The following is a 21,179-nucleotide window of genomic DNA, read 5'->3' on the forward strand; positions in this document are numbered from 1 at the left end:
TGATGGAATTGCACAGCTTGTTTCCTTTAAATGGCCCTTCTTTATGTTTTAACACCTTGATCTTCAAGATGTTTTTGCTGAACTCTTAAGTGGAAACAAGCCCAGAAGGAAAAGAAACAGGCTGCCCTTGCCCTAGCTTTTAAAATATGCACCCTTGTTCCCACTTTAAAAAACTTACCATGTATCTGAGGGGATTATTTATCTGGCTCTTACGAAGAGTAAGATTTAGAAACGCTGATGAAAGCATTCCTATTCTACCTGTGTAAAATATATGGTGATGATGTGTATATAAAAGGTGTTGTATGAAAAATGAAGCTTATTGTCATATGGGATGCAGGGATCACTTAAATGTCAGAGAAGGATGCTGGGATCCTAACAAAAGATTTGTTTTAATGAGTTGTGATTTCATTTGTATTTAAAGTATTGTCCTGGCCCTTGGAGAAAATGTTAGTGAAGATTATACACAAAGATCTGCTGGTCTCTGATAAAGGCAGAGGCGGCTCTAGACATTTCGCCGCCCCAAGCACGGCGGCATGCCGCGGATGGCGCTCTGCCGGTCGCCGGTCCCGCGGCTTCGGTGGACCTCCTGCAGGCACACCTGCGGGAGGTCCACCAGAGCCGTGGGACCAGCGGACCCTCCGCAGGCGTGCCACCGAAGGCGGCCTGCCTGCCGCCCTCCCGGCGACCGGCAAAGCACCCCCCACGGCATGCCACCCCAAGCACGCGCTTGGCATGCTGGGGCTTGGAGCTGCCCCTGGACAAAGGAAAAAACGGTAACTAAAGATCATACTCTATAGTCAGAGTACTTTACCAAAAAGACTTACTGCTTTGTTTGTGTAAAAGCAGTAGGGCACCGTTGGTGTGTATTGATTCATGTTAGCCTCATGAGCCAAATTTTATTGCTCAAGATACTAAGTGCTCTTTCAAAAGAATAAGTAATTTTAGGCATGCGAACAGTGTAAATTTCATCTTTACGAACTCTGTATACTGTACCTGAACTCTGTTATCAAGGGGTGATGTGGTCCATGTATGTAACTTATAAGGACTTCAGGATGGAAGATGCTATATTTTGGCCAGATTGGAGTTTTAACTTTCTGTTTGCATGTATCAATAATTTTATTTGTAACAAATATGAAAAAGTATGGTGGAATTTTAGCCAAAGTGGTGTCCACTAAAAGCAGATGAACTGTATAATTGTTTATACTCTCAGGGCAGTCACTAGAGAATATAAAGTGATGAGAAAAGATAACTCTTGGTATAATAGCCAGTGCAGCCTATGACTAAATCACAAGAACCTAACAAGCTGGACTGAATCACCGATCATTGCAGTTCTTCCCAATCAGCTTTTGAGCTTCTTGACCGAGAAGCCTGAGGGCATCTTGCGGGGGTGGGAGTGTGTGTGATGGGATGGGGAAGTCTTGCTACATCAAAGCTTATTTGTGGATTATTTTAGTTTCTTAGGTTTTTACTCTTTACTCCATTCCTTGAAGGAAAATAGGCAACCTAACAAGCCTAACTTTTCCTCCTCAAGCCTTAAATATAATTCAGGTTGGCAGAGAGATCTAGGGAGTTCATATCTGTGCTTTTTAATTCTGCCCAGGCATTTTTGTTTTTAAAAACTGGTAACCTTAGGCCACATTGATGTAATCACATCACAATGTATGTGCATGTAAAGATCGGGGGGGCAAGAATTAGGAGTATGTGGTATAAGTGACTGTTTAGGATGGCAGGCTAGGTAGAGACCATTAAGTGGGTGGTCTCTTCTGAAGAATAATTGGAGTGGAACGTCCTGTGCTTTGGGAGTTGGTGCTGCTCATTACAGTACATGAAGCTTGGGCATCTGCTTCCACAAATGGTAAACTTAGAGCCCGGTTGGGACTTTAGTAATCACTCAAACCGTAAAGAAGAGAGGGGAGAAGGGAATGGAGAAGGGAAGGGTACCATATCAGTTGTCAGCCCTAAGTGCATATAAAGATAGCACTAGCACAACATTTTCTTGTGTCTGTATTTAAGCGTTTGTGCGTGCTTGATGCTTGTGAAAGTAGAGTACCTATGTGTGCTTGGTATTGGTGCTGTTTTCTGTGGGAAAAAGTGTTGCTGTACATTTGGGTACATTATCAGCTTTGCTTTTCACATCTAAGCTGATCAGAAACATGATCTTTTGGCCACTGCAGCAACCAAGTGCTCACTGATGGATTTAATTCTGTTTGCATCTGCTGAATTTCAGTGTGATTGTACAAGTAATGGTGTTAGTTTCTTCTCCATAGAAGCAGATAGACTTACAAATAAAATCACCAGAAATTAAATTAACTTGCCTTTCTCCACTAAATTTTTAAAATCAAGAAATATTAAATATTAAGCTAAATGATTTAGTTGTTGCTAGTGTCATCTTTAAAACTGTAAAGTAGTAGTAATTAAAGAAATTACGTTATTTATTCACCTTTCTTTGAGTATCAGTGAGCTATTTTGTCCTTTTAAACTGAAAGTAACATTCTTGTTATGGTATTTACTTTCCTTTTCAATATTTTGCACTAAAGTGATCATCTTTCTTCTTACAACCAGGAAGTAACAGCACTAATGGGCATATACAAATTAAATAGCTTTTTTTCTGTATCTGGAAGAGGTAAAAATTCAAAATTATTGGGAGTATAATACTTACACTGGACATAAATACTTAAATCTGATTTTTAAAAGTGTGTTCTCAAAACAATTTTATTCTTGTGCTTTCAGGTGCTGCTAAATCCAGTCCAGTTTCTAAACCAGGGTCCACACCTTCTCGTCCATCGTCAGCAAAAAAAGCCACACCAAGCAGCTCAGCATCCAAATCAGATAAAGATTTGGAAACACAAGTCATACAACTCAGTGAACAGGTAACTTTGCTTTAACCACAGAATTAGTTATCAGTAGGGCCCTACCAAATTCATGGTCCTATTTGGTCAATTTCACGGGCAAAGGATTTTAAAAATAATAAATTTCATTAGTTCAGTTATTTAAATCTGAAATGTCAAGATGCTGTAATTGTAGGGGTCCTGAACCAAAAAGGAGTTGTCGGGGGTCTGCAAGGTTATTGTAGGGAGATTGCAGTACTGCTATCCTTACTTCTATGCTGCTGCTGACAGTGACTGCTTTCAGAGCTGGGCAGCTGGAGAGCAGCAGTTGCTGTCCAAGAGCCCTGTTCTGAAGCCAGAGCCGCCGCATGGTGTGGCATTGCCACCCTTACTTCTGCGCTGCTGCTGGTGGGGCGCTGCCTTTAGAGCTGGGAGCCCGGCCAACAGCCACTGCTCTCCAGCCACCCAGCTCTGAAAGCAGCGCAAGAGCAAGCATGGGAATATCATGATCCCCCTAAAATAACCTTGTGGCTGCCCTGCAACTCCCTTTTGGGTCAGGAACCCCAATTTGAGAAATGCTGGTCTCCCCTGTGAAATCTGTATAGTATAGGGTAAAAGTACACAGAAGACCAGATTTCACAGGGAGAAACCCGATTTCACAATCAGTGATGCATTTTTCGTGGCTGTGAATTTGGTAGGGCCCTAGTAATCAGAAGCACTAGGAAAGATATGAAAAGTCATGAAACTGAAGATTATACTGATAGTAAAAGTACTGAGACAGAGCAAAACATTGAACTGAAAAATGAACTTCCGATTTCAATCTGGATTATATTCACTTCACAGTGGTGAAGGATCTAACAAATGGAATAGCTCAGCTATGAACAAAAAAGTGATGTCATTCAAAAATGCAACTCTAGCAGATGGCTGCAGGATGGCCAATGTTGTACCCATATTTTAAAAAGATGCTAAGGATGATTTTGGGTGAATCATACTGCAGTGTGAGAGCTGCCTTAAAGCTAGTTGTACTTGAATATGCATATTGCAGTTTTACTTGAATGCATAGCTGCATGGTTTATAAGAAAAATTCTAGTCCCTCTAACATGTTGCATGAGAATTTAGAAAGAAAGAAGAATTGATGGATTTTATATATTTAGAATTTAAAAGGTATCTTGGTAATTATTTTGCCCTGTTATGAAGAATCCAGTAACATTTTGTGAGTTAAGTCTGTCCTTATGGATTAAAACTTCTGATAGGAGGAATAATTTAAAAAAAAAACTTATTTTCCCCAGGGAAAGAGGTTTAATAGTAGGGTGCCAGGGATCTGTAGTAGAATTGGAAGTGTGGTAGTGGTGGTCAATATACTTTTGCTATCTGGAAGGAAGACAACACAAAGGCAAAATACCTTTTCAACTGAGAAAATGATATATCTTTACATAGTGATTGACTAACCTATAGCAGTGGCTCTCAACCTTTCCAGACTACTGTGCCCCTTTCAGGAGTCTGATTTGCCTTGTGTACCCCCAGGTTTCTCCTCACTTAAAAACTACTTGCTTACAAAATCAGACATAAAAATATAAGTGTGTCACAGAATAATTACTGAAAAATTGTTGACTTTCTCATTTTTACCACATAATTATAAAATAAATCAATGGGAATATAAATATTGTACTTACATTTCAGTGTATACTATATAGGCAGTGTAAACAAATAGTTTTCTGTATGAAATTTTAATTTGATCTGACTTCTTTATGCTTTTTATGTAGTCTGTTGTAAAACTAGACAAATATCTAGATAAGTTGATGTACCATGGAAGACCTCTGTGTACTCCACTTTGAGAACCAGTGACCTATAGAACTTTGTTACAGGATGTTATTGAAGATTAAACTACGACTTTTAAAAATTAGACTTTTATATTAAGAATAGAGAACTTGATTTTCATTTCCACTAAAGATTCTTTACACCTATTTGACCTTAAAGAGGCCTTAAATTAGGCATAAATTCCATTTACATCTGCTTTGAGGCCTCTTCACACTACTAAAATGTTGTACAGGGCCCTTAGTGGGTATGAGAATCAGGCCTGAATCATAATTTTACTAACTAGGACAGAATTACAAAGGCTGTCAGCCCTCGTGCTTCAGAGTAGAGACTGTGTACCTGTTTGAACAGGGCTAAACACAACAGAGGTTGGATCCTGATTGGATCTTCTGTAAATATTTTTTTAAAAGTCTATAATGAACCAAACTATAAACTAAATCATCTCTACTAGATTGCTGTATGTAGGAAAAATGTAGAACAGGCCTCAAACATTATGCACCATATCCATGCTTATAGGTGCCTGAAGTTGAGCACTGAAGTCTGTGGTTAGGAGCCTAAATAAGTGGCCTGACTTTCAAAAGTGCCCAGTTCCCCTTCCACACTGAGAAGGGTTCAGGCATGAGGCCTGATGCCTGAATGGAGTGCACGCAGAACCTAGAAAAGGGGTCAAAGGTGCAGCTAGCCATGTAACCATGATAACATGGAGTGAACAGAACTTGCTAGACTGTAGTCATTGCTTCAACTCTGTTATTTGGGGTACTAACTAGTGGAGGAAATAAACTGGTTTGTGTTCTAGTATGGTGGACTATCAAAAGGGAACTTCTTGGTACACCATCACTAATTTTCTAGTAGCTGATGTTGTCAGGTTATTGAAAATGTTAATTTAGTCTATTTCTTTATAGAGATAACTTGAGTCTCAGGAACTGCTGACTTAGAGCAGTGGTTTTCAACCAGGGGTACGTGTACCCTTTGGGGTACACAGAGGTCTCCCAGGGGGTACATCAATTCATCTAGATATTTGCCTAGTTTTACAACAGGCTGCCTAGAAAGCACTAGCGAAGTCAGTACAAACTAAAATTTCATACAAACAAGTAATTGTTTATATTGCTCTATATTCTATACACTGAACTATAAGTACAATATTTATATTCCAATCCATTTATTTTAATTATATGGTAAAAATGAGTAAGCAAGCAATTTTTCAGTAATAGTGTGCTGTGACATTTCTGTATTTTTATGTCTGGTTTTGTAAGCAAGTAGTTTTTAAGTGAGGTGAAACTTGGGGTATGTAAGACGAATCAGACTTCTGAAAGGGGAACAGTAGTCTGGAAAGGTTGAGAACCACTGACTTAGAGGTTTGATGTTCTCACCATCTTGAATTGAATATGATAAGGAAACCCGTGTATTTACCATTGGGCAATGCTACCCTTAATGGTCCTCACCTGTGCCTGTTCTGCTGTTGTCTTCCCATAATATCCCAATAAAACCAATGGAGTGGTAACATGTTATTGTAGAGTTAAGTATACAGCAGCTAAGATATTTGTAATTTGACTTTCGTTCACATAAAGTTATTCTTTCAAAAAGTATTTGAGGGCTCTGTTCTAGTTTATGTGAAACCTGTTATTTTAATACAGTCAGGATAAACCATAAATGAGTGCTTAGCAAATGAGTGCAACAGGTATAGTGGTGAAACAAAGCTGCCAAAGTGTATATTGGAACTAGATTCTCATGTACAGGTGTCAATTAAGAGAGTTACTTTGAAACTCAAGCAGTTTCAGCTTTTGTCTCATGCAGCCATCATGGGCTTTTCTTGTGGCCACAGCCTCCTGGGCGGTAATGGTGGGAGGGGGAGGCGGGGCGGGAATAGTACAGTGGCTCATCCCCCAAGGCTGCTAGCAGGGGTTCAGCCCGGCCCCACTCTGGAGCCACAAATGCCAGAGGATCAGCCAGCCAGTCTGAGTTCGCGACCTTCCTGGGAACACTGGGGCTCGGGCTTCCTGCTTCAGCTCTGGGGTGGCAGACCACAGGCTCCAGCTGTGAGGCTTCGGGTACTAGCTGCAACTCCGGCCCCAGCTGCATGGTGGTGGGTGCTGGCCCTGGGCTCACCACCCTTCCATCACCCCTGGCCCTCAATGCCTCCCTACCCACCTCTCCATCCAGGGCTTAATTTGTCCTCCAGCTTGCCAAGGATGAGTAAATCTGCTGTGGAAAGTAATGTTTGTTTGTCAATATCACTTTTTGCTGCCTGCCAGCTAGCTAGCAAGTCTGCTTCTATATATAAAACATACAAATATCACTTTTCACAGGAGCAGACTTACTAGCTAGCAAGTCTAATAAAAAAAAGCAACCAAAAAAGCAAAAGAAACCACCACCACAACAAAAGAGAACATGAAAAGCACCTTGTGTTTCTATTCTGTGTAGGTCCAGTATAGAATAGAGACAATTGTATTTATTGTTGAGTTTGCAACAAAAAAAAAACCCTACCTAAATACATTACAATGATTTGGACATGATTATGTGCATATTTATTTGTTTTTCCTAAAGTTAAATAAGTATTTTAGGAAAAATTGTTAAAGTGGCCACCAGCAAGAGTTGATGGCCGCTCTCTAAGGCCATGAAAAAATTTGTTGTGAGAACCCCATCAAGAAGCACCTGGATCAGCCACCTGAAAGCTGGTATTTCAGAACTACCACTACATTTTATGCCAGCATAAGAGAATTCTGAAACCCAGCACCAGACCAGCTAAACAAGTGAAGAAAGGTATAAGCAGCCACACACAGTACTTGCGCTCAAAAATTAAAAAAAAAATGTATTAGGTCACCTAATTATTATTCTGCCAAGGCAGGATTGACAGAAAACTAAAAAAAAAAATATCAGGAAACAAAACTAAATATTTTTAAGGAGTAGATAAATTTTAGGATAAACAATACCTACAACAAATGTACATTAATTCAGTTGAAGTAGAAATGCGGCCATAATGAATATTGTGTTAATTGCCATCACAAATGGCACAGCATGGCACTTATAGCAGTCTCAACAGGAGCCAGGTTTCATTCATAGATCCAGAGCCACTCTGTCATTGTAGCTTGCTATTGCTATGTATTACCACAGCACTGAACAATTCTGTAAAAATGGTCCCTCTAGGGTCAGGGTTGAGGTGCATTGATGGGTATTATGGGGAAGTTTACACTGCTTTGCCTATACTGCTCGGTGAAAAAGGATATCCTTATTCAGACAATCTGGCACCTTTAACAACTACTAAATACACCTTATATTTAAAGAGTTGTAAAAAAGTATATATATTAAGATTATGCCTGTTGTGCACTGTCCTGTTCTGTAGGAAAAGCCCACTCATAATCTATCTCACAGAGGGCATATGCTGTGCCCCTGTTATTGGAACATGTATGTTTTATTTACAGGTACATACATTAAAACTTGCACTCGAAGGTGTGGAGAAGGAAAGGGATTTCTACTTTGGAAAATTAAGGGAGATTGAACTTCTCTGCCAAGAACATGGGCAAGAAAATAATGACCTTGTCCAAAGGCTAATGGAAGTCCTTTATGCTTCAGAAGAACATGTAAGTGCAAGATATTCTTTATTCTCGTGCATTTCCTTAATGAAAACAAACAGGCTTAATTTCATTTGAAGAATCACTGGCACTGTATTGGGTCAAGTTCTCTAGGTAGATCAGCACAGCCTGTTGCAACCTAGTCTTTTTAACAAATGTCAATTTAAAAAAACACTTTGCATCTAGAAACCAATAGTTTTTTGCTATTGGTGAATGCACTGAAGGGGCTGATAGCTTTTTAGCGCACTTGTGAAATTCTGTGTGCTCTAATTTTGTTGAGATGTTAATCTGAAACAGAAGGGGACGTCATAAGCATTTTGAAGTATTTTCATATATTCTTGTTCCTGCCTCTGCTTTGTAATCCTGTACCTTGACATGTTCTTGAAAATCAGATTGCATAAATATGATGAAATATAGAGGTTCCTAAATATCTCAGAATATTAAATTGAAGACCGTATAGACACGTTCACAGGTTTGCACACATGCACACTGTATACACTGTGATTAGTTCTGGTACAAGGAACATATTTGCTTTTTTATTTAGCATTTTTGTCCTGTTGCTGTAGGCAGAATCTTCAGTGCACAAAACCCAATAATCTTTTGTCCTTTTCAGTCTACCAGTATTTCAGAATAATTTTATCTGGACGATTAAGCAAGAATCTCACTAGTATTATAGACATAGCACTGTAAACATTTAATAGAGCAGGAAGAAGAGGTCTGACAAAGGATACTGACTAAATTCCTTGGATATGTTCAGGGGTAATGACTCCATGAGAATTTAGTTGGAACTATTCCCATTCATGTTAGCTAAATCCCTGTGTACACTACTCTGAAGATTGACACCACGCACATGGACGCACCTCACCCCTCAGTCTCCAGTGGATCGTAGCTTTGGTTCCAGAATGTATTGGCATCAACATACTCTCACTGGTACTAGGGTTTTGTTAGCACTTCCTTATTTAGCACCTATTCTCAGACGATAATTTCAGTAGTAGTTGGTTTAGTTGTCTTGAGATAAGATTATTGGGTCATTAAAAGCAAAGCTAGAGTAATTTACCTTGTGTAGTTTTAAAAACACTATCAAGAACTTGAAAATTGTAATTATGATCTTGATGGCCACACACAGCTAAAACTGACTGGAAGTGGGAGGGATACATGGAGGTTTCCTTAGGGAACAAACCAGTATTTCAATAGTGATAGGAGCACACATTTTAAAAAAAAACTTGACCAGACATATGAGCAAAGTCATAGGAACTGCACATATATAGTGGTCAAAGGAAATGTCTGGATGCAAGAACAGTGATTTATTTGTAAAGGGAAGCCAGAGAAATCCCTTCTCCCCATATCCCTATCACATCTGTTTGTTGGCTCGAATTGTTAAGCGACTTCCCAGCTAAAGAATGTTTGTTGACTCCCTTTTCTTTAGCTTTCATTATTGGCAAAACACATCACAAAATTCATCTTACCTCAGACCATAGTTCTGAGCCCTTTGTCTGGTTCCTTCCATCCTCCCCACTAGGAATGTCATAAACTAATAGCTGCACAAAAACATTAGCATATACAGTGCATCCTCACCTGAAGTCTGTGACCAAGCAGAGTCTATGGGTTTCATCTTACTATTACAGCCCTGTTCTCCCACATCTGGATACAGACAACTTCCACGGAATTATTCATATTCTGCAACGGGAAAATTGAGCCCCTTGCTTTATTGGGTGTCTTTTCTCCTTAGCTCTTCAGTGCTCAGTGCTGGTTTACTGAGGCAAGACATCAGCGCATTAGCACTTAGAGCGAAGATCTAGGTGCACTGATGCTAACAGTGGAGAGGGTACTTGCATAGCTTACCTACTCTTTCTTTTGCAATTTCTTCTCTTTCCTTGGCTTGCCTTTGAGTTCCATTTTCTGCCTGTGCAGTGAATCTGTTCCTCATCTCCAAGTTAAATTTTCTCTCTATCGCTGAGCATTTTATAAGCTAATCCCTTGGTAAGTGCAGTTAGGATTTCCTGAGCCCCAATGAAAGAGAGCCCCAACTCCCAAAGCTACAAGCAGCTCCAGCATTTCTGGCTTCTTGCTAATAAGTTCTTGCTAAATTCAGCTTTGGTTTAACCTCTGGCCCAGAAAGTCCCAAACTGCTAATGAAAGAGCTGGAGTGTAGGGGCTGTCAGTGAAGCAAAAGGGTTAACTTAGTATCCAGGGTGCATTTTAGATATCAAGGGTCATGAGGCTCTCCTCAGCAAAAAGTTATACTTAGAACAAACTGTACAAATCATTCCTGGCAAAGGCCTCATGCTTGAAATATCATTGTTGACTTAAATTTGTTTTCAGTTCATATTTCCAGTAACCTTTTGGTAGCACTCACATGCCCTGGTTCATTTAAGCTGTAATTTTACAGGCATATATTGTATTCTTTCTAGAGAGCATGCCCTATTCAGACATGCCAACTGTTTTTATTCAGGACTGACAAATCCCTATTTTTAATAGCTCTTTTTTTAAAATAAACTTAATTCTTGTGAAAAATTCTGAATTGACAGCACTGGAGACTGGAGCTCACCTCTCAGATCAGCTACCTCCTAAGCAGGGCCGTCCTTAGGATTTATGGGGCCCTAGGCAGTATTATTAAACTGGTGCCCCTATGCTGGTGCATTCAGCTCTGTGAATACTGGTGCCCCTAGGTTGGCTCTGTGAATATGACCCCTGCCTTCTGCCTAGTAAGGAGACTGCAGTGCGTGCTGTGTGTGTGGGAGCCAACCCGCTCTTACCTGCTGTCCCAGTCAGAGCCGCAGACTCCATGGGTGGGTACTCCGGGGCTGAACCACTCACAGGGAAAATTTAGTGGGTGCAGAGCACCCACTGGTGCCAGGCTCTCCTCCCCTCCCCCCCACCCCCAGCACCTCTCGCCCAGGTGGCCCAGGGCTTACCAACTGCTCCCCTTTGCCCCCCAGCACTTCCTGAGTGCAGCAAACAGCTGATTCGCAGCGTTCAAGCTCCGGGAGGGAGGGGGAAGAGCGGGAATGGGGTGTGCTCGGGGAGGAGGCGGGGCCGGGGTGGAGCAGGGGTGGGAAGGGGTGGAGTGGGGGCAGGGCCTGGAGTGGAGGTGGGGGGGTGGCGAACACCCCCTGGCAAGATGAGAAGTTGGCGCCTGTGGTCCCAGTGGTGCCCCAAATTTTTGAGTGCCCGACACAGCCGCATATGCTGTGTATGCCGAAGGACGACCATGCCCCTAAGTAAATTCCTTCTCTTGCGGGGGCAGAGGCAGCCCAGAGCCATCAGCACCGGGGAGGAGGCCACCGAGCAGCGGGTGCTCCGGCCAGTCCCGGAGCCGGATCCCTGCTTCTGCTTCTGTGGCCCCCAGGCCTGGTGCTCCGAACAGCCATACCGGGTCAGACCAAAGGACCATGTAGCCTAGTATCTGTCTACCGACAATGGCCAATACCAGGTGCCCCAGAGGGAGTGAACCTAGCAGGTAATGATCAAGTGATCTCTCTCCTGCCATCCATCTCCACCCTCTGACAAACAGAGATCAGAGACACCATTCCTTACCCATTCTGGCTAATAGCCATTAATGGACTTAACCTCCATGAATTTATCCAGTTCTCTTTTAAACCTTGTTATAGTGCTAGCCTTCACAACTTCCTCAGGCAAGGAGTTCCACAGGTTGACTGTGCGCTGTGTGAAGAACTTAGTTTTATTTGTTTTTAAACATGCTGCCCATTAATTTCATTTGGTGGCCCCTAGTTCTTATATTATGGGAACAAGTAAATAACTTTTCCTTATTCACTTTCTCCACACCACTCATGATTTTATATACCTCTATCATATCCCCCTCAGTGGCCTCTTTTCCAAGCTGAAAAGTCCTAGCCTCCTTAATCTCTCCTCATATGGGACCCAAGTCCATTAATGGCTATTAACCAGAATGGGTAAGGAATGGTGTCTCTGGTCTCCGTTTGTCAGAGGGTGGTGATGGATGGCAGGAGAGAGATCACTTGATCATTACCTGTTAGGTTCACTCCCTCTGGGACACCTGGCTTTGGTCACTGTAGGTAGACAGGATACTGGGCTGGATGGACCTTTGGTCTGACCCAGTATGGACGTTCTTATGTTCTCATGTTGTTCCAAACCTCTAATCATTTTAATTGCCCTTCTCTGAACCTTTTCTAATGCCGGTATATCTTTTTTGAGATGAGGAGACCACATCTGTATGCAGTATTCAAGATGTGGGCATACCATGGATTTATATAAGAGCAGTAAGATATTCTCTGTCTTATTCTCTATCCCTTTTTTAATGATTCCTAACATCCTGTTTGCTTTTTTGACTGCCGATGCACACTCCGTGGACGCCTTCAGAGAACTATCCACGATGACTCCAAGATCTCTTTCCTGATTAGTTGTAGCTAAATTAGCCCCCATCATATTGTATGTGTAGTTGGGGTTATTTTTTCCAAGGTGCATTACTTTTCATTTATCCACATTAAATTTCATTTGCCATTTTGTTGCCCAATCACTTAGTTTTGTGCGATCTTTGTGAAGTTCTTCACAGTCTGCTTTGGTCTTAACTATCTTGAGCAGTTTAGTATCATCTGCAGACTTCGCCACCTCACTGTTTACTCCTTTCTCCAGATCATTTGTGAATAAGTTGAATAGGATTGGTCCTAAGACTGACCCTTGGGGAACACCACTAGTTACTCCTCGCCAATCTGAAAATTTACCATTTATTCCTACCCTTTGTTCCCTGTCTTTTTTAACCAGTTCTCAATCCATGAAAGGACCTTCCTTCTTATCCCATGACAACTCAATTTAGGTGAGGGACCTTGTCAAAGGTTTTCTGGAAATAAGTACACTATGTCCACTGGATCCCCCTTGACAACATGTTTGTTGACCCCTTCAAAGAATTCTAATAGATTAGTAAGACATGATTGCCCTTTACAGAAACCATATTAACTTTTGCCTAGCAGTTTGTTCTTTATGCCGAACAATTGTTGACTTTTGCCTAACAATTTGCCTAACAATTTGTTTGTCTGGCTGGTGGGCCACCCGAACTGCTGTCCCAAGGCCACCTGAGCAGCAGTCCCAGGGCCAGCTGCTTGGTTGGCCCAGGGGTCATCCACACTAGCTGCTTGCAGAAGTCACGGAGGTTGCGGAAAGTCACTGAATCTGTGACTTCCGTGACCTCCGTGACAGACCTGGAGCCCTATAAATAATCCATAAGGCACAACATGGTCAGTGGCTTTATCAGCTTCTCTACGTTGCCTCTGTACTGAATTGGAGATAACAATTTTAGGGTACGAATAAAGCAGCTTCCAGTCAGTGGACTTTCTCTGCTGAGATTGACAAGACAGGCACCAACTTGGAAGTGTTGTTTTTTCTTTTTGGTTTGTTAAGTCTTTGTTTATAAGAATTTTTACTCAGTAACAAAGACCTGAAGGGAATACAAACAGATCACCCAGAGAAAAATTAAATAATATTAGCAAGTAAAAATCATTTATTTATGTCTTTAAGAACAAAGCTGGATATAAAGATAGGTGAAGAGGCAGAGTGCTGAGGAGAGGAAAGACTTAAGACTTCAGCAAAGTCGCAGGAGCATTTAAGAAAGACAGATACTGGGTCATTATTTTTTTAGTAAATGTATTGCTTATGACAGGGGTCGGCAACCTTTCAGAAGTGGTGTGCCGAGTCTTCATTTATTCACTCTAATTTAAGATTTCGCGTGCCAGTAATACATTTTAACCTTTTTCAGAAGGTCTCTTTCTAGAAGTCTATAATATATAACTAATCTATTGTTGTATGTCAAGTAAATAAGGTTTCAAAATGTTTAGAAGTTTCATTTAAAATTAAATTAAAATGCAGAGCCCCCCAGGCCAGTGGTCAGGACCCGGGCAGTGTGAGTGCCACTGAAAATCAGCTCGCGTGCCACCTTCGGCACACATGCCATAGGTTGCCTACCCCTGGCTTATGACATGGATCTGCTGAGAACTGAACTGAGACTTCAGTTAGCAAGTAAAACATTTGATAGTCTGTTTAGCCTAGCAGCTTTCAGTCACTTTTGAACTGGGGTAATTCAGTCTTGTAATCCAGAGGTGAAAGGCTTCATATCCAATTATGAATCCCTGAGCCATGCAATTCTGGCTCGTAGCGAAAAATTTGCTGCTTCTATTCTCTCTCCTAAATAGTCTAGTCTCTTGCAATTCAATGGAAGCTAAAGGCTTGCTGTTATTAAATGCTTTAGTACATATCTATCCCTGTCAGTCACTCAGCTCAAGGTTCTCAAGCAGTTTGTCTAAACTTAGTAAATTTTAGCACCCTACTGCTCCAGTCCCTCAGAAAGAAACTCCTATTGAAAGACATTTCTGAAGTAGTTGGGCTTCATAATACCTGACTTTGCCTGCAGTCACACCTGAGCAGTTAGATGGCTCACTGTATGAGTCAGATAGATTGAAGAGTCAGGTTATTCACAGCTGGAAAGCTAGCATCTCTGTTAAGGGAAGCCTGAGGTGACACAATCCTATGATATAAGCTAGAAGTAAATGCTTTTTAGAGGTGTTGTTGAAATAGACTATACAGTCCCAAAGTGATTGTGCATAGTGAAAGTCTGACTTTCCTATTTCATTTGTATAGGTACAGACTGTCTAAACTGAGAAATTAATGCCCATATTTCAGAACTTCTTCAGGAGTGGCCAGGGCGCGGGGAGAATTTGCCATTTCCAGCCCAAGGAAACCATTCCTCAGGCAGACAGAAGACCACCAGTCTGTTCAGAGTCAGAGTAGGTTCCCAAGCCAGTTCTTAGCTCATGATTAGCAGCTTTCCCTAGCACATGTACAAGATCAGTATGTACTAGTTTATAATAATATGCTGTATTTTCTAACTGATGCCTCTTATAAAAATCTGCAAGTCAGGGTGGATTGATTTAAATCAAATTTATTCAAATAACTGATTTTAATCATGATTTAAATCAGCAGCCATGAAACGTGATTTAAATCATTGATTTAAATCATGTTTTATATTCATACTTTTTAGTTATTTTCCTGAAGAAAGGTTTCAGAGTAGCAACCGTATTAGTCTGTATCTGTAAAAAGAACAGGAGTACTTGTGGCACCTTAGAGACTAACAAATTTATTTGAGCATAAGCTTTCGTAGCCCATGAAAGCTTATGCTCAAATAAAGTTGTTAGTCTCTAAGGTGCCACAAGTACTCCTGTTCTTTTTCCTGAAGAAAGTTGATTTTTGTTGCTTGGTAATCATTAACACATCTTGATTTGCAACTAATATAGTCCTTACATTAAATCTGGTGTTTGTGTTATTCAGGGGGATATCTATGCACTTTTATTTAAGCAATTATATACATTAATTTTTGCTTGTTGTTTGTGTTAAGCTCTATTTCAGTGGTGCCCAAACTTTTCCTGTCACGCCCCTCCTTACAAGTAATAGATTCTGTCCACACTCCCGCTCCGTTTCAGCACAGCCAAGGCTTCCTCAGCAGAAGAGCTTGGGCTGAAGGTGGAGCGGGGGGCAGAACTGGAGCTGCGGGAGGAGCTGGAGCTAGAGGCAGAGCTGGACTGGGAACAAAGAGGGAATGAGGGCAGAGCTGTGCTGGGGGCAGAGTGAAGCTGCGGCTGGGGTTGAAGCTGGGCTGGGGCAGAGCAGGGGGCGGAGTGGAGCTGGGGGCAGAGCAGGGCTGGGTGGCACTCCCTCCCTCTCTCCCATGGGGGCTGGCCAAGCCCTGTGATGCGATCCCCAAACATTCCTCCGTGCCCCCCCTCCAGGCTCCCTCCATAGTTTGGGGACCACTGCTCTATTTGGATGGAAATTCAAATGCAATTAAAAATGCACAAAACCAGCATTTTTTTTAATTAAATAAAACTGCTTTAAATATGCTGGATATGTAAGACAAAAAAGGTTTATCAAAACATGTTTTGCATTTAAAACTAATTGATTAAGAACCTGTAGTTAGTAAATTGAACTAATTGTTTCTGGTCATTATGTCCTTCAAGATTTTAGAATTTATAGATCTCATCCTCTCATATCTAGCTTTTATACACAGATTAGTAAAGGAAAAACAAGCTTTCCTGCTTTTTTTAACTCCCACCTGCTTTCTTAACTTGAAATAAACTAGTCTTTGAATTGAACTAGTTGAATAAACTGAAGTGAAGAAGATATTCTGTCTCTACCGGCAAAAGAGGCTACCGCTGTCAAAAACTGGTTCAGCACTTCAAGAAACTCAGGTGACATCTACCAGTACAGTGGTTTTGACTGTCTTTAAAATTTGGCAGCAAACATGTACTGCTTAATATTTTAATGTTTAAATTAAATAATTTTAAGATTGTAATAAGTTTTGACAATAGGTTGTCAATTTCAAATTTAATTTTAAATAGTGTATTTTAAAAAAAAAACTAACCCTGTATTTAGCTTATATAAAATCCAATTTAAATAATGAGGAAAGCTGATTTTTAAAAAAAATCATTGATTTTAATTTACCCTGGCATCTTATCAGACAAACCCACAAGGAGGTCACTTTAACACCCAAGACTAGGAGCATCAGTGCTAATATTTTGACTTTTGTGTATCATTCTGTTTTTATTTAATTTCCCATTGGAAAAGGACCATTCCTACATGAGATGTCTCATGTGTAACTGTAGATAGATGGGGAAAGTTGAGGCTGCTGTGTCTCTGTACTGCGGGAACTCGTATGTACAGCTCCCAACCCGGGTTTACTTAATGTAGTCCTAAAGTTTTATAAGTCTCGAACCCTTTAAATTCTATCTGTGACAATGGGCTGTTTAATATTAATGTTAAAAGCCATTTTGGCCTGATGTACCAATAATATATGTAATAAGGCCACTTCTCCCAAGGGGTCCTGAAGTGTTAAGCTATAATTCTCAGGATCGACACCTGGTATCTGCCTGAAAATTGCTTTTCCTTTAGCTTCCTAAATGAAGAATGATTCAGTTTGTTCAATTTGGAATTTTCCTACTCTTGGAAACCAACTCAGCATTGACACCAAATGTAAAAAACCTTATTCTGCCTCCCCTATTCTCTAGAAACATATAGTTAACCTGCTAAAATGGAAACACTTTATTGCATAGCCTGCTTTGAATTAAACTGAGAAGCCTCAAATTCTCTCCATCAGACTCTTCCCCTCCCTCCTCCCCCGTTTATTCCCCCCAGCCTCTAAATTTGAAAATTAACAATATCCATTTTGGAGAGTTATTTACACCAATCACATCTAATAAAAATTGTCTGGAGATAGCAGGTCCTGCAGAGGTATTGCATTATTGATGGTGCAACTTGAATGGCAGCTAAGCAAAGTTGTCCCCCCTACCCCTTATTCGTAGTCAGCTAGCTATCACTAATGTAGGGCAGGGATGAACTGTGTAGGATCTTTTCAGTAAAATCATTCTCCAGAATGATGAAATCTGCTGAGACAAAGCATAGCTTTTAATGGTGCTAGAGTCAATGGGAACACGAAAAAGGTCAGACAGTGTCACTAACAGGAGCCAGTGAAGTCAATGAATGCCGAACTGAGATTTGTTCAAAGAAAATAAATACATTTTTCTATTTAATTATTCTTAAGGTGCATTTGGTGGATTAACTAAAACTCCCAACAAAGTTTAGGTATCCTTTTAAAGTTTGATTTAGGTTAGCAGAATCGTGACTAAAACAACTAGGGAAAATAAAAATATCTGTTTCCTGAAGTGCATCCAGGTTTTGAACACGAGACTGTATTTCCCATACCCATAGACATACCCCTAGTTTTGCTGGGCCGGGGAAGGATAAGAAAATCTGCTCCCTAGTGCACCTCTGCAGGAGGCAGCGATACTGTATTGTAGGGGAAAGAAGGAAGAAAAACTAGATCTGCCATCTGTGCTAGCCAGCCACAGAGGCCCTGCCCCCAAAGCATCCTCAGAACTGCATTGGGGAAAATTCTTCCAAAAGGTAGCGCACTGTTCTGGCCAGTGCTGCTCCCAGTGCCCAGAGAGTATTGCACCTGTGGGTATGGTGCTTCCTTTCTCTCCTAAGTTTGGATAATATTACTGCCAACCCTAAATGTTCAAAAGTGATGAGTCAGGCCCAAAAAATCATGAGAATTTTTTAAATGTTGGGTTCTTTTTAAATGCGCTTTCTGGCTTTTGAGCCTTTCAAGCTTCTAGCCATGAAGGCTAGACTTTTTTTTCTTCAGCCTAAGCCTAGGTACTTGTGTAATGATATAACTGAAGCTTTATGAAAAACAGCAAATATTGGGGTACTTGCAGTAAAATCATGAGTTGGCAACACTGCTCAGACTCTTATGAGCCACCACTGAATTTTAAGAGACTTGACCAGGGTAGGTGAATGACAAATCAGGGAATATGTATCAGGAGCTCTTCGTTTAGCCACTTGGCCACATCCCTTATCAAACTCTAGCTTACAGATAAACTACCTATTCTTTAATGCCCATTCATAGAAACAATATGTCACTTAATGCTGTTCAAATCAACAGCATTTTGGGAGGAATAATCCTAGTTCCCATCAAGCACAAACTGGTTAAAATAAAATCCATGTATTAACTAGTAAATGAGTTAATCTGTTATAATTAGGGCTGTCAATTTATCATACTTCATGCATGCAATTAACATAAAACAAATTAACTAGATTTTTAAAAGACGCGATTTTAATAGCACTGTTAAACAATAATAGAATACCAATTTTGGATGTTTTTCTACATTTTCAAATATTGATTTTTAGTTACAACACAGATTACAAAGTGTACAGTGCTCACTTTATATTATTTTTATTACAAATATTTGCAGTATAAAAAAAGATAAACAAAATAAATAGTATTTTTCAATTCATCTCATACAAGTCCCCTCAGTCCTACTTCTTGTTCAGCCAATCGCTAAAACTAACAAGTTTGTTTACATTTATGGGTGATAATGCTGCCCTCTTCTTACTTACAATGTCACCCGAAAGTGAGAACAAGAATTCACATGGCACTGTTGTAGTCGGCATTGCAAGGTATTTACGTGCCAGATATGCTAAACATTTATGTGCCCCTTCATGCTTTGTCTTGTTGGCGCTAAAGTTTTACATGGTTTTGTTTTTGAGTGCAATTATATAAAAAATAATAATTTCTACATTTGTAAGTTGCATTTTCATGATAAAGAGATTGCACTACAATACTTGTATGAGGTGAATTGAAAAACACTTTTTTGTTTATTTTTTACAGTGCAAATATTTGTAATAAAAATAAAAAGTGATCACTTTGTATTCTCTGTTGTAATTGAAATCAATATATTTTAAAATGTAGAAAACCAAAAATATTTATATTACATGTAAATTGGTATTCTATTGTTGATTAACAGTGCAATTAAAACTGCAATTAATTGCAACTATTTTTTAAATCTCATGATTAATTGCAATTTTTTAATTGTTTGACAGCCCTAATTATAATGTAATTCCATGATGAATCTGTTGTTTCCCAAGCTATTAGCTGCAGCTCATGTTCAAGTGGATTTGTCTGAATTGTTCTCTAAGACCAGTTGTGCAGTTTTAACTTGTTTACCACAATCATGTACCACAGGCCACTGCAGCAGACTGTATTAAACATGGTCTTATCCCAGTTTTCAGAGTCTTTAAGTAAAAAAAGAAAAGCTCTCCCAAAGTGCTCTGAAACTTATTTTTCCATAAAACTGTTATGAGTCATGTTACCTACCATTTATTCCACTGAACAAGTGTCTTTTGTACTGGAAATGAAATTCTTCCAATATTAACCCCTTAGTCCCAAAGGTTCATCCCGTTACATTAAACAGACATACTTGCAAAATAGTTTGGATATTGAGAATAAAGGGGACGTGGGAGTGTCCAACACAGATGTCTTGCCTTGGTAGGCTTGAAATTGTGGCTACCTGTTGTCCTCATACTTGAATGAAAATTAGAAGCCAAAACATAGAGTAGGTTAAGTGCTATGGTAATAGATCAAATCAGGAGTGTGTTCTGTTGAAGTCTTTTATTTTTTTATTTTTAAACATGCAGGAGAGCCACGCAGACGAGCATGAAGGCGAGGAGCAGGTCCATGAACAGCCCCAGCCGCAGGAAGAATACTGACCTGTCCAACATCTTTGACAGTTTTCATTCTGTGTGGGAACTTTCTTCTGGAGAAAGGAACATGTGTGGCCTCAAACTCGAAACCAGTCACTCCCAGTCTGCCATTAACATTTATGTACCATAGCGAGTGCCAGCAAACCACTGCATTCTGTACCCATATTTTGCCAAGATGCATTTGCAGAAGTCTTCTTTCAGTGTGTCTACCTGAGAGGTCGTAGGGCTACATCACCTACTGTACATCACTGCAACTTCACCACTTGGCTGCTTGAGATTTGTTCCGCTTTTTAAAAAATATAGATATTTATTTTTTCTTTTTGTCTTAAGTATGATACATTTGTAATTTGTTCTAAAATGTTTATATTGGCATCTCTTGTGGCAAGAAGTATTGTACCACAGATGTGTTTGTCACTTGGTGGTGCTTTGGTATTTTCAAGTACATCTGCCTCGGGGCATAAATTTGGTCAAACAATTGGAACAAAGGGATACATTAGAAGTCATACTCAAGCTATAATGATGAGGTGTGTGTTGTGGAGGGAAAAGGCTTATGTGACCCATATCGTTCCTATCCTGTATTCACAAAACAGAAAGCAAAGCAACAGTTTCCCTAATAAAGATTTAAAACCCCCTGAGTGTTTTACACCAAAGCATGTTAGAAAGCTGCACGATATGTTTTTATTTCTGGAAGATACATGTCTACTTAACTGTTGGAAAGTCCTCTGAATTTCCTGACTTTTCAACAGAAGCTTTCCCTGCTGCTTTCTTTTGAAGGACCTGTATTTATTAGAAATTTTGTCGCTGCCTCCAGCTCCGTGCTGATTCGGAAGACAACAATCTCCTCTCTCTTGCAGCTGCAGAATGCCATCTCTGATCTTGTGTTCTGCCTGCCACCCCTACA

At 40.3% G+C, this 21,179-nt stretch overlaps 1 protein-coding gene across 6 annotated transcripts in view; it reads left to right on the forward strand.

Moving 5' to 3' along the window:
- MAPRE2 (microtubule associated protein RP/EB family member 2) overlaps nucleotides 1-21,179 on the forward strand; it is a 148,941-nt gene extending 127,762 nt beyond the window's left edge. For all 6 annotated transcript variants that reach the window (XM_039527376.1, XM_039527377.1, XM_039527373.1 and 3 more), the window contains 3 exons: nucleotides 2,731-2,870; nucleotides 8,063-8,221; nucleotides 20,213-21,179. In XM_039527376.1, coding sequence (XP_039383310.1) covers nucleotides 2,731-2,870; nucleotides 8,063-8,221; nucleotides 20,213-20,284 — 371 coding nt within the window. In that variant the 3' untranslated portion in view covers nucleotides 20,285-21,179. The remainder of the gene's footprint in view (nucleotides 1-2,730; nucleotides 2,871-8,062; nucleotides 8,222-20,212) is intronic.

Source organism: Mauremys reevesii, linkage group 2 (genome assembly GCF_016161935.1).
Source record: "Mauremys reevesii isolate NIE-2019 linkage group 2, ASM1616193v1, whole genome shotgun sequence".
Classification (NCBI taxonomy): Eukaryota; Metazoa; Chordata; order Testudines; family Geoemydidae; genus Mauremys; species Mauremys reevesii.